We start from the raw sequence: 17407 nt of genomic DNA on the forward strand, positions 1-17407 counted from the left end.
TTATCACACCATTATCATTTAGTAGTTACTCAATTATCCCATCTTTAGTTTTAACCTCAAGCGCATTATATTACTTAATTTCTTTGTTTACCCTTCAATTAGTTTATGTTCTCCTTTCGCATTTTGCTCCTTTACACCACCCCCCCCCCCCCCCCCCCCCCCCCCCCCCTTTGCACTATCCTGTGGGGTCAAGGAAACCAAAAGAAAGAAGGTAAGCCAAGCACACAACAAAACACACTTTTTTTCCTCTCACCAAGGCCCAAGGGCCTTTAAGTGCTGGTTGGTACTCTGTCATAAACCCAACCTCTTGGCTTAACCTCAACCTGTTGTGCAAACAGATTGATCTCAGATTGTGGGTACCTCGAAAAAAAATCTGCATTGATGTGTTCCTTGCCCTTTCTGTACTGGAGATCAAAACTATAGGGCTGCAATGACAAGAACCAACGGGTCACCCTTGCATTCCTGTCTTTTGTTGCGGTACAGCCATTTTAAGGGTGCATGGTCCGTCATTAAGGTAAACCTTCTACCCAATAGGTAATAACGAAGTGCCTCCACTGCCCACTTAATGGCCATACACTCCTTCTCTACTGCTTAAAAACAAGACTAGGTATTCTTCTCCATTCCTTTCTTGTGACAACACTGCCCCTAAACCTACAGCTGAAGCATCATCTAGGGTTTATTAAAATCTGGGCTGATCAACACTGGCTCCTTACAAATGGCTGCTTTTAAATCCTTAAATGCCCTGTCCGCTTTCGAGTTCCACACAATTTTGTCTGATTTTGTTCCTTTTCTCAACTCTGTCAGAGGAACAGCTCGAGTAGCAAAATCTTTTACAGAACATCTGTAGTAACCTATTAGCCCCAGAAATGCCCTTAGTTGCTTTTTATTTGCTGGTTCCTTACAGGCTAATATTGCATGTATTTTCTGATCTTGGGGTTTTATTTCCCCATTCCCCAGTATAAACCTGAGATACTTTGTTTCCGCAAGGCAAACACACACTTCTTTTTATTTGCGGTCAGTTTACTGTCCCGCAACGACTGTAACACTGTGCCCACCTGACGTAAATGGGATTCCCAATCTTTACTAAAAATCACCACATCATCTAGATATGCAGTGGCATACTGCTGATGTGGACGAAGAACTTTGTTCATCAGCCACTGAAAAGTGGCTGGCACCCCATGAATAAGCCCCGGAAGAACTGTGAATTTAAAAAGACCTTCTGGAGTAGCAAAAGTTGTTTTTTCTTTCGAACTTTCTTCTAAGGGAACCTGCCAATATCCTTTAGTCAAATATAAAGTGGTAATTTATTTAGTCCGACCCAGTTTCTCCATAATCTCATCTATTCTAGGCATCGTATATGCATCAAATTTTGATATTTCATTAACTTTTCTAAAATCGATGCAGAACCTTACTGTACCATCAGGTTTTGGGACCATCACGACTGGACTTGACCAGTCACTGTCCGATTCCTCGATTACCCCCATTTTTAGCATGCTCTGTATTTCTGCTGTCATGCCTTCCCGCTTAGCTGGTGGAATTCTATACAGTCTTTTCTAATCTGGTGTTCCACAAGATAATTTCTCCTTGGCACCTCTGAGAAAATATCTTGATTTCTATTAAATGCTTTATCTAATTTCTCTGCATCTCCGACAACTGTTCACCAACCTGTGAATCTTCTAACTTCAAGTTCACCACTTCTACCTGTGCAACATTTACTGCTGGATCCCCCTCCTTCCAGGGTTTCAACAGATTAATGTGAACCAGCTGATATGGCCTTCTCTTGCCTGGTCTAAACATCCGATAGTTGACATCAGATACTTTTTCTACCACTTGGTACGGCCCTTGACATTTGGCTAGAAACTTGTGTATGTGTGAGGGTAGTAACACCAAAACTTTATCCCCTACCGCAAATTTTGGCCTGAACTTGGTTTCTCCTGCCAAGTTTCTTTAACTATGTCCAAAATTCCATGGGGCTGTCTTCTGTACAGCAATTCAAACAGTGAAAACCCAGTGGAACTTCGGGGTACTTCCCTAAAAGCAAAAAGAAAAATAGGCAGGTACCAGTCCTTACCTTCAGGCTGTATGACTTTCTTTATTATTTGTTTTATTAAACCTCTCCCCTAAACTGTCCGACTGTGGGTAGTAGTACAAAAGGTCACTATCTTTTAATATTACACAACTTGCACAGCTCCTTCAATATTGAAGACACGAAGGGAGTTCCTTAGTCCGTAATTATTTCGTTTGGAAAACCCATTCTACTGAAAACCTGTAACAAGGTTTGAGCTATGGCCTTTGCACTGGGAACCCTCAATGGAATAGCTTCCGGATACCTAGTTGCGTAATCTACTAAAACCAAAATGTGCTTGTAACCTAAACTTGTTTTTTCTAAAGGCCCCACCAAATCCATGCCAATTCGAGAAAAAGGAACTTCAATTATTTGCAATGGAATCAAAGGAGCTGCTGCAGGTTTTTTCCCTGACCCCAATTAACACTCGTTACATCGATTACAACGGTTAAGTATTTCTTGGTAAACCCCAGGCCAGAAGAATCTTTAAATTTTCCAGGAACCACTAGTTCTAACCAATCACCTTGATCAGTTTTAGTTACTCTATTCAATAAGTCATGTCTAGTGATAAAATGTGGAATAGGTAGGCTGTCTCGGATATTTTCACAGTTGTCATCAATTTTAAAGAGTTGGCTAAAAGCAGCACGCAAATTTGCGTCTGCTGCCTGCTCTTTCCTAAAATCTAATTGCGAGACTGGCAGCTCATTCCACATTTTCACCGGTGCATTTCCTTGTGAAACCATTGTTTCAGCTTTTCTAAGCCTTTCCTGTTTCAACGTTTCCTTTTTCTTTGCACATTTTCACGATAGTAATCTTTGTGGTCTAGGCTGACCATTATTCTCAGGTGCAGTTTTCTCACCATTCTCAGACTCATTATCAGAGTTCACCATAACATTACGATGCTGAGTTTTTTTTTTACTCTCCCCCTTTTCCCCACAATCCCTTCTTGTTTTTTTATCATCCTATTTTTCCTCGTTTTACCAGGCTCTGCAAATACATCACCCGAAAAATCAAATGGATTCAATACACAAACTTCCTCGCTAAGGTTTTCAGCAACTAACATTGAGAAGGATATCTTTTTTTGACTCTCTATCAGATTGTTAAAACTGGGACAATCTTTACCCACAACTACTGGGTAGGGCAGATGAGGAAACACTCCAAACTTATAGCGCACAGGTTCCCCCCCGATCTCCACCTCCACTAATTTAGCCGGATAGGTTTTAATGTCTCTGTGAATACAATTAATTCTAACTTCCTTAAAATCAGGCAAATTCAAGCGTTCAATTAGTGATGCCATGATTAAACTCTACCCACAACCAGAATCCAAAAGCGCTAGTGTCTACCTGACAGCTACTTTAATGGTAGACAAATAACCCCCTCCAACATTCGTGAGTGTCCCATACAATTTTCACCCCAAGGTCTCTTCACAGCCCATGGCTGCTCTTTGTCACCCCATTTCCCAAAAACACTCTTACCTGAGTCCGTGCATTCCCGGACAGGGGGCCTGCAAACCAAAATTCTGATGAGCAAAACCAACAACAAGAGAGCGAAAGGAACAACATCCAGGACCCTATTGACAGTGGTGACCAGGCAGAATGGTTTCGCAGTTTGTTTATGGCAGGGACAGAGTTAAAGCCTCCCTGCCAAGGTAATTGCTTTTGTTTAATTTAATTGTTTTGTTTAATTATCACCTGCACCTGGCAATTATTAACAATTAGAGCCAGGTGCAGGATATAAAAGGTAATAGTCAGTCTGCTGGAGAAAAGAGGCTGCTGATGGAGAATCAACAAAAAAACAGAAGAGCCCGAACAACAACTGGAAGTCGTAAAGGTCTAAATGTGTAAAACCTACGTTTGGTTTTATAGAAATTTGTAGTAGTGTTTTGTTTCGCGTTATATGTCAGGTAACACGAAACAAGTTAGTCAGGGACCTGTATATGTTTAGCTAGTGCTCAGAGGGAGCTAAGGTTTTGTTTGTTTGTTTTGGTATTGTGAATTAATGTATACACACACACAACAAGTAGTTTGCAGAACTATTCACCCACCTGCAAAGGTTTCACATTTTGTTAGCACACGCTTTGCATTTTGGCCAAAAAGTTCCATTTTAGTTTCATAAGACCGCAAAACTTTTTGCCACATGGCTACAGAATCTCCTGATTTTTATTATTTTTTTTTTTTATACTTCAAAACAGGATTCAAGGTGGGATACTTTCTTGAAAAAGTAATGGCTTCCTTACAAAGGAAGATTGCCACCCTACCATACAGGCCAGATTTGTGGAGCTCTTAAAATAAACAAATCCCCTGCTTGGGATATTGTAATTTGTCAAGACATGCAGCAGTCTTTGACCAGTCAGACTGGCCATAAAAGCCTGTAGCTCTTGTAAAATTGCCATTGGCCGCTTGGTAGCCTCTTTGATCAGTCTCCTTATTGCTCGGTCATCCAGTTTAGAGGGATCGTGCCTGATCTAGGCAGGGTCTTGGTGGATGCCATACAATGGATTCCACTTCTTAATAAAAGCTCTTGACCGCACAAAAGCTCCAAGGGATATTCAAGGCCTTTGATATTGTTACTTATACCCATCCCCTGATCTGTGCCTTTCAACAACTTTGTCCTGGAGTTCTTTTGAAATTTGCAGACGACCTTGGTGCTCATGGTTGAGTCTTTGCTTTGAAATGCATGGCAAATACCCAGCAGAGGGAAGGTACTACAGGAACTTCTGAATTTATCCTGAAATCATTGTGAATCACCTACAGTTTTTTTAACACAGGTGGAGGCCACTCGGAACTTGGTTGTGTGATTTTGAAGTACAATGATTGGTTACATCTTGAGCTAATTCTAGGATTGCTATTACAATTGGGGGTGGACACTTATCTTAAAACCAAGCTATATTCAGGCTAAAAGAATTGAATCTGTTTTTGAACAAATTAATTTTCTACAAATTTCTAGAATAGTGTTTTTTCACTTGGAAGTTGTGGGGTACAGAATGTGGAGGCACTTTTTTAAATAGAGAATTGTGAGGGTCTGGAATCAAAAGTAATGTTGTTGAAGCTGACACCCTGGGATCCTTCAAGAAGCTGCTTGATGAAATTTTGGGATATAACAACCAAACGAGCAAGATGGGCCGAATGGCCTCCTTCGTTTGTAAACTTTTTATTATGCATTTTATTCCATGTTTTAAGTCACTTCACAGCCATCTTTTAAAAGTTTCCCAAAAAAGTCTTTACCGAGTCCGTGCGAGAAACATCTTGAAAGGGGGTGTACATATTAAGCCCCCAGCCACAACTCTTATAAAATTTATAGCTTTGCGGCACTGTATATATATCCGTTTTGTGTGTTTTGTTTTAATTATCACCTGCACCTGGCAATTACTGGATATTAGAGCCAGGTGCAGGGTATAAAAGAGAAGCAGTCAGTCTGTTTGTGTGTGTGAGTGTAGAGCCAGACTGGTGTGTGTGTGTGTATATAGTAGTGTTTTGTTTCGCGTTATATCAGGTATAGTCAGGGATATATGTTTATATATATATATATATATATATATTATATATATATATATCCATTTTATCATAAGACCACAAAACTTTTTGCCACACACACACACACAGATAGGTTGCGGATGCAACCCCGGTTACCTGAAAGAGAAAATAACCATCAACGTATGGGACATTGCCGTCAGGCAGTAGGATTGGCTGAGCTTTATAGCAAAGCTGCCGATAGGCCTCCGCGCGAGCTGACGTGTAAGCCCGCCCCCCTGGGAGCTTACAATACGCAGCGCACAGAGACTCTCATCCTCTTTTGCTCTTCAGGCCGTGAAGGCTTCCGGAGCGACCTCGCAGCTTGATGGTTATTTTCTCTTTCAGGGAACAGGGGTTGCATCCGCAACCTATCGTTCCCTTTCAATTCGAAAATAACCATCAACGTATGGAACCTGTGTACCCAAGCCGTCGCGAGGGAGGATTCTCGGCAGTAGGACAGACTTACGTCATAGGCAATACATCTAGGCATGTGCGGAGCTGCGCCTCAGCTTCTATGCCCGCAATGACACCTGTCCTAAGGTGGGGTATTAACCATTACATTGGCAACCTGAGGTGCCATAGAGTGTAGTACAGATGCTCCAAACAAAGGAGCAGAGGAGTCCAGCACGTTTAGTCTGTAAAACCTCGTAAAGGTATGCAGTGTAGCCCAACTGGCTGCCGTGCAAATATCAGACACTGGTACCCCTCTAAAGAGGGCCCAGGACGTTGCCATACCCCTAGTGGAATGCGCCTTCAACTGCCCTGGCGGCGGAAGGCCTGCAGACTCATAGGCTAATTTAATAGCATCCACTATCCAGTGGGAAAGGCGTTGTTTTGACAACGGCTGACCCAAGGTCTTAGAACCATGGCATATGAACAGTTGTTCTGTTTGCCTCACGGTCTTTGCACGGTCAATATAACACCTCAATGCCCGCACAGGGCAGAGCATGTGTAACCGTTGTTCCTTTGGAGAGGAAAAGGGAGGAGGATGGAACGCAATCAACTCGACCTGCTGATTCAAGTGGAACGGAAATATAACCTTTGGCAAAAAGGCTGGATTTGGGCGCACGGAGACCTTAGAACCGTCTCCTGCGAAGCGGATACATGAAGGATGCACTGACAGTGCATGTAACTCGCTGACACATTTTGCTGACACTACCGACAGCAAAAACGCGATTTTCATAGACATGAGCTTCATATCCACTGTGTGGAGAGGCTCGAACGGTGCCTTAGTAAGGGCTTCTAGCACCACGTCAAGGCTCCATGACGGTAAGTTGGTCATCCTTGAAGGCCGCAAGCGTCTTGCGCCTTTAAGGAACTGAGATGCCAGAAAATGGCAGCCTGGTGAAAATCCGTCAATGCGTACATGGCAGGCTGATATGGCGGCTAAATACACTTTAAGTGTAGAGGGAGATTTCCCTTCATCTAACAGTTTCTGCAGAAACTGTAATATTACTGCCATAGGACAAGATATTGGGTCATGGCCCCCCGCCAGACACCAATCTTTGAACAACTGCCATTTGTACGTGTATTGTGACCTGGTAGAGGGCGCTCTGAATGGTCGAAATTACTGCTGTTGAAAGCCCTAAGGCTGACAGGCGCTCCCGCTCAGGGGCCAAGCCCATAGCTGCATGAGCTTGGGGTTCGGGTGCCTGTGACATTAGGTCTGCTCGCAGGGAAAGCTCCCGCGGTTGACCGTGCAGCAACTGCACCACGCTCGGGAACCATACTCTCCGAGGCCACCGAGGAGCGATCAGAATCACTGTCGCTCACTCTACCCTGACCTTTTCTAAGAGGGCGGGGAGCATCGGAATCGGTGGAAATACATATAGGAGGACTGGCGGCCAATCGTGAGCCAGTGCGTCGACTCCTAGGGGGCTGAGAACCATAGGGGGAAGTGCATGGTCTCTCGCGAAGCAAAGAGATCTACCTGCGCTCTGCCGAACCATTCCCAAATGCGCTCTACCACCTGAGGGTGGAGACGCCATTCTCCTGCGAGAGGGCCTCCTCTGGATAGGAGGTCCGCTGCGTAATTGTCCCTGCCCGGTAGGTGAACCGTGTGCAGAGAGGTCAAGCACGGCTGTCCCCACAGCAACAGCCGTGCTACCATTCGGTGAAGGCGGGAGGACCATAGGCCGCCCTGGCGGTTGATATACGCCACAACCGCGGTGTTGTCCAACCGCACCAACACGTGCTTGTTCAGAAGCACCGGCAAGAAGTGCCGGAGGGCGAGGTCCACTGCCCTGAGTTCCAGAGCATTGATGTGGGCTGACCTCCAGGGTCCTGACCATACTCTGCGGGTCCCTGAGCCGTTCCAGACTGCTCCCCAACCTTGGTTGGAAGCGTTGGTTGTAACCACTTCCCTCTGGAAGATGGGACCCAGGCGAACGCCCTGGTGGATGTTTGTCGGAACTTTCCACCAGCGTAGCGCTTCCCAGCAGGTTCGGGATACCGTCAACCTGCAGTGTTTGTCTCTCCATGGATGTAATGCGAAGGCATTGAACCAGGCCTGTAGAGGTCTCTGGTGTAATAAGCCCAAGGGAAGGGCTTGTGAGGCGGCAGCCATCAGCCTCAGCATGTGCTGACACAGCTCCATGCTTATTGTTTCTCTCAACCTGAACAGGGACAGACACCGTTCCAGCGAGGCAACTTTGTGTTGACCAGGTTGCTTCCATGGACACTGAGTCCAGATGCAGACCCACAGATTCGGTCTGTTGGCTTGGCACAAGGCGGCTCTTCTCTGAGTTGACCTTCCGACCCAGCCGCTGCATGTGGTTTGTAACCATCACTGTGTGCTGTGCCAGCTGCTCCTTCGACTGCGCGCAGACAAGCCAGTCGTCTAGGTAGTTCAGCAGTCGGATGCCCTGAGCCCGCAAAGGGGCCAGGATAGCGTCCATACACTTCGAAAAGGTTCGAGGAGCTACAGACAGACCGAATGGGAGAACACAGAACTTGTACACCCTGCTCTGGAATGCAAAACGCAGATACTTCCTGTGACCCGGGCAGATGGGAACGTGAAAGTACGCATCTGTCAGGTCCATGGTGGTAAACCAGTCACCCCCCCCCCCCGAACTGACTGGATAATGTGCCTGTGCATAAGCATCCTGAATGATTAACTGCCGTAGGTATCTGTTCAGTGCTCGCAGATCTAGAATAGGGCGGAACCCGCCATCCTTTTTGGGCACTAGGAAGTATTTGGAATAGAACCCCTGGTCGATCAGGGCAGGGTCTACTTGTTGAATGGCACACTTTCTGAGCAGTGCTTGTATCTCCACATTCAGAGCTGAGGACTGAACTGAGTCCTTCACTGCAGTTATGACCACCCCCCTGAAGGGGGGGGGGGGGGGGGGGGGGCTTTAACCGGAATTGAAGGGTGTACCGGATGGAAATGGTCTTGTGAACCTAGATGTCATTGGCGCACTGTTGCCGGAACTGGAGTGGAACAGTGTAGGGGTGGGCCGATAGCTGGCTGGGTGTCTCAGGGCTGCTTTGGTTGCGCTCGCTCACAAGGGGCCTGGCCAGCGCCACGAGGGCGCGACCTGCCACCTCCTCTAGGGCGCCATTCTACGCGCCGCGGTCCAGAAAATGGAGGCTGACCGCGCGCTGCTGCAGCTGATAGAGGTGTTTTAGCACCCTGCGGCCACGGTAGGTGCTGTGGTGGTGTCTTTCGCCACTGATATTCCTGCTGGCGCTTAGGCTGAAAGGGATTATGCGGCCACATCTTTGCCATTTGCTGGGAAGCCTCCCGGGCTTTAGCAGAGCGCTGCAGCATCTCCTCCACCGCTGGGCCAAATGTGTGCCCCGGTGTGATGGGGGCATTTAACAACGGGGCCTTGTCAAGCTCTTGGACTCTCGCTGCGAGAGCCAGAGCTGCCTTCTAGCGACCACTAGGGACGCAATACTCCTGCCCTGGGCCCGAGCATTTAGCTGAGCTATTTTGACCAGGAATTGGGCGATCAACGCCAATTCCGCCCTCAAGGATGCCGAAAGGTCTTTTACCAGCGACGCCTGGTAGACTGACAGGAGGCTGGCCACGTTGAACAGTCTGAATGCTCTATAGCCGCTGCATAGCCCTTTTTTAAATGAACCTCCGTGATCCTGCACTGTCGATTAGGACATGCAGGGTCCTTAGTTAGGCCCGAGAGGGTCTGTTTTGACCAGGCCACAAAGGTGACATCAACTGGTGGAAAAGACGCCAGTCCCGCCTCACTTGCTCCCTGCATGGCAAACGTGGAAGCTTTTCGCGAGGTTGCTGGTGAAGAAGCTGGGGCCCCCCAGGTGGATTGCACCTCCTTAATAAAGTCCGGGAAGGCTGGAAGTGTCCTGGGATGCGGAGATCGCACAGAGGGCGACTCAAACAGTGACCGCTGGGGTGGTTCTACGGCTGGCCACTCAACCCCTAGGTGGCGAGTTGCTCGCTCCACAAGTGACCACAAGGGGTCGTTTGTGTCCAACACCTCCGATTCAGTGTCCAGCTCAGAATTGTGAGAGGTTAGTTCAGCTTCCAAACTATCGTCCTCAGCGGGAGGCTCACTTTCTGACGCATCTCTAGAGATTGCATCTGCACCCCAAGCCCCTTGGGGTTGCTGGATGACCGTGGCGGGCAGAGCCGGTTGGGCGGTTGTTAACCCGACCTGAGCGTCAGTGGCTTGCGGTGCCCTGTTAGTCAGTGACATGAGCAGCGATTGCTGACCCGTCATCACCTCCATGAACTGGGACATCTTAGATGTCAGCTCTGCCACGTCTGACCTATCCTTGTGGTGTCTGTCCCGGCGAGGGGAACGAGAGTGGCCCCTATGACGAGGTGAAATGGAGCGAGACTGCGACCGGCAAGGGCGTTCCCTGCGAGAGGATGGGCCTCAGTGTCGGATAGGTGGTCTATGGGAGCGTTCCTGAGCGCGTCTATGCTCTGGAGATCTCTGACCAGCTGTAAGCTGGGAGGGGCTCCTCGATAGCTACAATTTTCCTGGTGGTGTAGGCGGTGGAGGAGCAGACACCGTACAGGACAACCCAGAGGAAGGGATGTGGCTCCCCATTGCTTTCCTCGCCCTCTGGAGAAGATTGCACTGTTGGAAATTAGCACACGTGAGCAAAACAATCTGTCTGCCAAGGCAGACGCGGCGTGCTCTGGTCCCAGGCATGCCACACAGTCCTCGTGGGGGTCGCTCGCCGGCAATTTAGCCTGGCAGGTGACGCAACTATGGAACCCAGACATTTTGGGATGCGGAGGCGCTGACACTAGAAGCGCCAAAGCGCGTGTACTGAGCATAAAAACGCTATGCACTGGACGCCGAAGCGTCAGCTGACCCACAGAGCAGGGACGCTAAGTGCTGGTACAGTGTCTTTGGTCTAAAAGACAAAAGAGCTGTGCTATACTTACCTGTGGTAAGGGGCAATGAGTTGTCGTTGGTGGTAGTCTTCCTTATGTAAGTGAATGGGAAAAAGAAAAACTTTTTTTTTTTTTTTTTGAGGAACTGCAGCCGCACTGAATGCAGAATATGGTAGTATAGCTACCGAAGACAACGACCACGCGGTGGGGTGAACACAAGCCGCGGGTGGTAGTTTTGAGTGACTGCGAGTAGCAGTCTAACTCCGGGTCTGGCGCGGGGTGAGACCGAGGCTGCAAGAAATACGTGGCCTTACAGGCACGCAACGTGTCCTCTAAATTCTATTCAACGCCTGTTAGGGAGAATAGACAGCACAAAAAAACCCAACGAAATATATAAAAATATATATATATAGATAATATAAGAATAAGGAAGACGAAGGTCCAACGCGGAAAGAACGCTATGCAGGAGCAAAGCGTGAAAGGAAATACATATAATAAAATTTATATATATATATATAATGCTCAACGAGCAAACACTGAAATCAACTCGGAGAAGGGGCAGTAGCCAGCTTCTCAAGCTCAATGCTGTCGAGTACAATCAGTGAAAATAAATCTCACAGAGAGAACTTACGTGCTCAGACTCCTACGAAGGCTGAAGGCAAAAAGAGGATGAGAGTTTCCGCGCGCTGCGTATTGTAAGCTCCCAGGGGGGCGGGCTTACACGTCAGCTCGCACGGAGGCCTATCGGCAGCTTTGCTATAAAGCTCAGCCAATCCTACTGCCTGATGGCAATGTCCCATACGTTGATGGTTATTTTTCGAAGTGAAAGGGAAACATACATACAGTGGCTTGCAAAAGTATTCAGACCCCTGACAAATTCTCTCATATTACTGAATACAAATGGTACATTGAAATTTCGTTCTGTTTGATATTTTATTTTTAAACACTGAAACTCAGAATCAATTATTGTAAGGTGACATTGGTTTTATGTTGGGAAATATGTTTAAGAAAAATAAAAAACTGAAATATGTATAAGAAATTTGTATTTGTATTATTTGTATCTGTAACTTGTAACTTATTCCTAGTTTTCTTTCCTAGACTATGTCACAGTCAATGTAAAACATGTTCTGTTTCTTAAGCACACTTCTATTTGTATCAGTTTATTGTCATTTACAATTGTATTATGCCATACTGTGACTGACGGTGTATTGCTCTGTGTTGTAATGTTCAAATATATTGTACCAAGATGTGGGTGACCATGTGTTGCACTGCTGCAGAGCTATTTTTTTAAGTGTGTCACAAAGCAATGCAAAAATGCAATATTGAGAGACTCACTTGTTTCTCGGTGAGGATGACACGTCCCAGTAGCTGGTCTTCAAGCCCCTTCATTGTCACGGTGAAGTCGATTACGGCTGTTCTAGCACTGATCTCTGGAGTGTAAGCTGGGTTAGCTAGTTTGGTAGTTATATAGAGTGTGAACCCCTTCATGACATCAACTTCTTTGTCACCCACTTTTACCTATTGGCAACAACAAGATTGTGATCAAGGAGGGTAGGTGGCTGAAAGAATACAATTAAAAAAAAAACAACAAAAAAAACAGTATCACTACAGTACCACATGTAGTGATAATGATAATCCAACTGGCCTGTTAAGAATTAAGGTGGCAATGTTAATGTCTTTCATGTAGTCTTTCTAATATACTGCAGCTTCACTTTTTCCATGTAATTGTGCATGGCATCTGTTTTTATCTTCTTGATAATAATCTCCATGTCTCTTGTATTTAAAAGCACAACTATACTGGCTGTACTTCAGGTTTTTAATAAACTGTTGCTTTTCTTGTCAGTGTAACAGGCAGTGTTACAGAACTAACAAGAAACAAAGGTGTGTGAAGAAGCTCTAAGAAAATGTCTGGTCTTACATATTTTAAACTTTAGAACATCAATGCTTATTTTTTTCTTAGGAAAAAAAACAACAAAAAAAAACCTAGTGTAACTTTGTCATGACAATGTATTAGCCATGTAAGGCTTTAATACATACTGCAATTAAATAATTACATTTTTAAATAAAATGTGTAGTTAAATGCCATTAACGCATACATATTATTAATATTACATAGTATTACCAACAGAAATCTATGTGTCTGGCACTGCCATTATATTAAAAGAAACATGGCATAACAATTACTTTGTAAGTTGAACCAGATTTAATAAAGTTTTTCTCCAAAATATTATCCAGAGCTGGGTCCAATTCCTCCCCAACATCCTCTATCAGTAAAGGTCTTCCCAAGGACAAGCAGTCTTCCAGGTGGCTCCTAAAATACTTGTGGTTTAATGAGGTCACCTGCAATACACAAGAGCAAACAGATGGTGATTTGTGTCGGGCTGAGATATTCTGAAATGTTTAAGAAACTAATGAAGAGATTTCAAACAAAGTGAGTTGTCATGATTACATTTTTTAGGAAGGGAGCAGGTTGCTGTGTTTTGGTCTAGATGTTACTTTTAAATAATGGAATTTGAAACACCAGACAATTCTGGAGTAAATGACTGCACTAGGGTAAGGCAGTTATATACTTAAACTTAAGACTAGAGATAGTGACAGGCACATAGAGACATGTTTTAAAATATGTTCAGAAGGGTCATTCCAAGAGATGTGCTTAACTGTGCTCTCACTCTTGGAAAATACACCAGATATAAAGCTGACTGTCTAAATGACTTCTTAAGTTTTGAATCAAATTTGCTACACACTTCGCTGGACAGCGTTCCCCGGATACCTTTAAAGACATAAAAAACAATGACAACCAGTTCACCAGAAGATGTATGGGAACAGCCTACTGTATAACAAAACTCAAGGCAAGGTGAACCTGAAAGTGATAATCTTTTATCAAAGGATTCTCTGACTGACTTCATAAAGAATCAGGCAGCAAGGCTCTGTGCCATCTATCTTAATGTACTGAAAGCCTCAGGTTGAACAATGGATTCACTGACTATCATAATAAAGCGAGTGGCTTTGCTCTAATCTATTGATTTTCTTGCTTGCTTAGATTGAATTGGTAGCTACATTTTACAATTAATTCAAATTCAGTTTTAACTTGATTTATTGTAGATGGTTAAGAACAGATAACCAGCTATAACAGGTGTGTTTTAACTGTGACGTACCTTACTGTATGTTTGCTTTTAAATTAGCAGCATGTATTGTATGTTATAAAACGGCTTGGATAAATTAAGTGCTGTGACTAGCTTAACAAGATCACATGACCGTGAGGTAAGAACTGTCTTATCGAACGGCTATGACCAACTTACTTACCTGATCTATAAATATTACTACACCTTAACAGTAACAATTATCTAAACAGTGTTTCTGTAGGTAAAAATGTCAACATACAACTGAAAGAACATGTAAATCACCCCAAAAACTATGGTTTTTTCATCTCTGTCACTAAGAATTACAGTAAAAATGGCAAATATTCTGTGGTATTTAGTCAGACAACAGAATAAAGAAAACTCTGAGGTAAGCAGTAACACTATTCAAAAGCCATCTGAGAAATCACCATGCAAGTCTCACTCAGCATGTAATGCACTGTATATGCAGCAGCGGCATCTACTTATTAAACTAAATATCGCCTTATAAAACTGACTAGTGAGTATGCAATGTTTAAATTAGACACAACAGATACATCTCAGTGCAGTGTTTAGCTGTTCCGTGAATCCTCCCTCAGATGTGGGAAATTAGTCTGCTTTCAATTCCCAAATGCCATTAATAATGGGAATGTTTATGGCAAATAAAGTACACAATATATGTATTCAGGGACTTTTTTTCAGTGGAAGAATACATAATACATTTTAATTTTTTTCTTTAAAAAAGCTAGTTTGGGTAATTATTTTTTTTTAATTTTTTAAAAATAGCCATTTTATAAGTGAAATAACTGACTACAGGGTGTGCGGTAAGACAATTCTTACCGCACTTCCTCGGCGGTTGAAGACTAGGCCCGTGGCAGAGTGCATCACAATGCACCCAGGGTGTGTGGTAAGAAGTGTTTTACTGCACACCCTGTTGTGGGTTATATCTTACGTATTCATCTTGTCAAATAAAAAAAGATTAAGGGGGTTACTTTTTTCACATGGCTGAACATAGTTTTTCATTAAGTTGACGTAACCTGATCATGTAATTTTTCAAAACTCAATAGATGCAACCTATGTCAAACTAGGGTTTTCAATATTCTAAAAAAATACCATTAAAGTCTGCAGTAGATATTTGAGATTGTATACATAAAAATAGATACAGCCTACAGTACATCATAGTAAAATTGCATTATTAGTCTTGGGCTGTGTGCACATTGCATTCTGGCCTCATTTCACATGATTTAACAAACAGCTCACAACACAAAATGAATTACACAAATATTCTAAAATTCATTGACTAATTTGAAGGTAATTTAAATAACTAAAGCATACAGCATCAGATCAATCCAGGCTACATAATGTTTACAGTACATTCTGTTTTCTCTGTTACATTGAAAATGTCCATAGAATGTTTTTGTTATTTCTGACCATCCAAAATGTAAAAACATAAATGTAGTTACAGTGCAGTTCCATTTTAGCAGTCTCCACAAAGAAACACATATTCATGAGGGATACATGTGTGTATCAAACAATTACTTTAACGTAACTGAAGGTATGTGAACATAAATGTATACAACCAACATTTGAAAATGGATTTGTTGAACAAACACATTACAATCACCTAACGTTATAAACATACCTTACTACTGCATAGAACACAGGGAAGTTTACCATAGAGTTAAATAAGCCCTAAAATGTCTGCTAGACATTCACCTTTTACTAAATACAAAAGATGTTTTGATTGTCACAGGAAATGTCTGAAAACAGTATACAGTTGCAGAGTGTTACATGAATAAGAAACAGAGAAACAAGCTAATTGAAAGAAAGAGTCCCTGTGTTTACCTGGAGTTCATTGTTCTTTTCTCTATTTTTAATCCAAATCTTGCCCTGGCCCTGAGGATCGATGAGGAGGGGGTATCGGGAAGCTTTGGTCACAATGATGCCATTCTGAATGGAGAGGTCATCGTTTGGGAGCCCCTGGAGGTTCCACTCGCCAATGGTGGCATTGTCGACCAGCATGCTGATGAGATTCACCTCCTTAAGGACAGAGAATTCTAATTTGTTATAAGCTATAACTTAAGCCTTTTAGAGATCCTGGCATAAACATAGATTCCTATCAGGGTATACATCAACATGAACACTCACTTGGAAATGTCTTTTTAGGAAATGAAGCTTTTCAGAAGCATTTTGATTTTGTATCCTAAGGCATACCTTTAGCCTGTGGTCCAGAAGAGTGTGCTAAATCAGGTTCCTGACAGTCACTTCTTTTAAGAACTATATTAATACCATATAAAATCCCCTCCATAAAACAGGCAAATGTTGTAGATGGCAGCATTCAATCTCTGCCTCAACTAGAACAGAAGTCTCCATGGTCTACATGGTGACCATGTTTCCACAGTCAGAACATCTACAATACATATGCAGTTCCTTACATCGCTGTAGGGGATCTTGTTGGTGCTCATCTCTTTCTTCCATAGCTGCAGTAACAGATTCCTGTACTCCTGGTTGAAGGGCCCTGAGTAGGAAAGGAATCCAGTGGCCAGCAGCACATCCCCCACCAGCCGATTGATCTGATTCTGGAATGTTCTTGTAAAACAAACGACGAAGGCAGGTAGCCTAGATATTCCTTCTTTATATATATATATATATATATATATATATATATATATATATATATATATATATATATATATACACACACACACACCACACAACACACACACACACACACACACACAGTGCTGCGCAAAAGTTTTAGGCAGGTACGAAAAAATGTTGTAAAGTAAGAATGCTTTCAAAAACAGACATGTTAATAGTTTATATTTATCAATTAATTAAATGCAAAGTGAGTGAACAGAAGTAAAATTTACATCAAATCAATATTTGGTGTGACCACCATTTGCCTTCAAAACAGCATCAATTCTTCTAGGTACACTTGCACACAGTTTTTGAAGGAACTCGGCAGGTAGGTTGGCCCAAACATCTTGGAGAACTAACCACAGTTCTTCTGTGGATTTAGGCAGCCTCAGTTGCTTCTCTCTCTTCATGTAATCCCAGACAGACTCGATGATGTTGAGATCAGGGCTCTGTGGGGGCCATACCATCACTTTCAGGACTCCTTGTTCTTCTTTACGCCGAAGATAGTTCTTAATGACTTTTGCTGTATGTTTGGGGTCGTTGTCATGCTGCAGAATAAATTTGGGGCCAATCAGATGCCTCCCTGATGGTATTGCATGATGGATAAGTATCTGCCTGTACTTCTCAGCATGAGGAGACCATTAATTCTGACCAAATCCACAATTCCACTCGCAGAAATGCAGCCCCAAACTTGCAAGGAACCTCCACCATGCTTCACTGTTGCCTGCAGACACTCATTTGTGTA

At 43.7% G+C, this 17407-nt stretch overlaps 1 protein-coding gene across 1 annotated transcript in view; it reads right to left on the minus strand.

Moving 5' to 3' along the window:
- Positions 1–17407, minus strand: part of dnah5l (dynein, axonemal, heavy chain 5 like) — a 300816-nt gene that overhangs the window by 53548 nt on the left and 229861 nt on the right. Inside the window, exons 63-66 of the mRNA XM_041248036.1 lie at positions 16458–16611; positions 15868–16062; positions 13091–13246; positions 12242–12424 (exon numbers count right to left, since the gene is read on the minus strand). Of these exons, the coding sequence (XP_041103970.1) occupies positions 12242–12424; positions 13091–13246; positions 15868–16062; positions 16458–16611 (688 nt within the window). The remainder of the gene's footprint in view (positions 1–12241; positions 12425–13090; positions 13247–15867; positions 16063–16457; positions 16612–17407) is intronic.

The sequence above is a fragment of the Polyodon spathula genome, chromosome 4, assembly GCF_017654505.1.
Source record: "Polyodon spathula isolate WHYD16114869_AA chromosome 4, ASM1765450v1, whole genome shotgun sequence".
NCBI lineage: Eukaryota > Metazoa > Chordata > Actinopteri > Acipenseriformes > Polyodontidae > Polyodon > Polyodon spathula.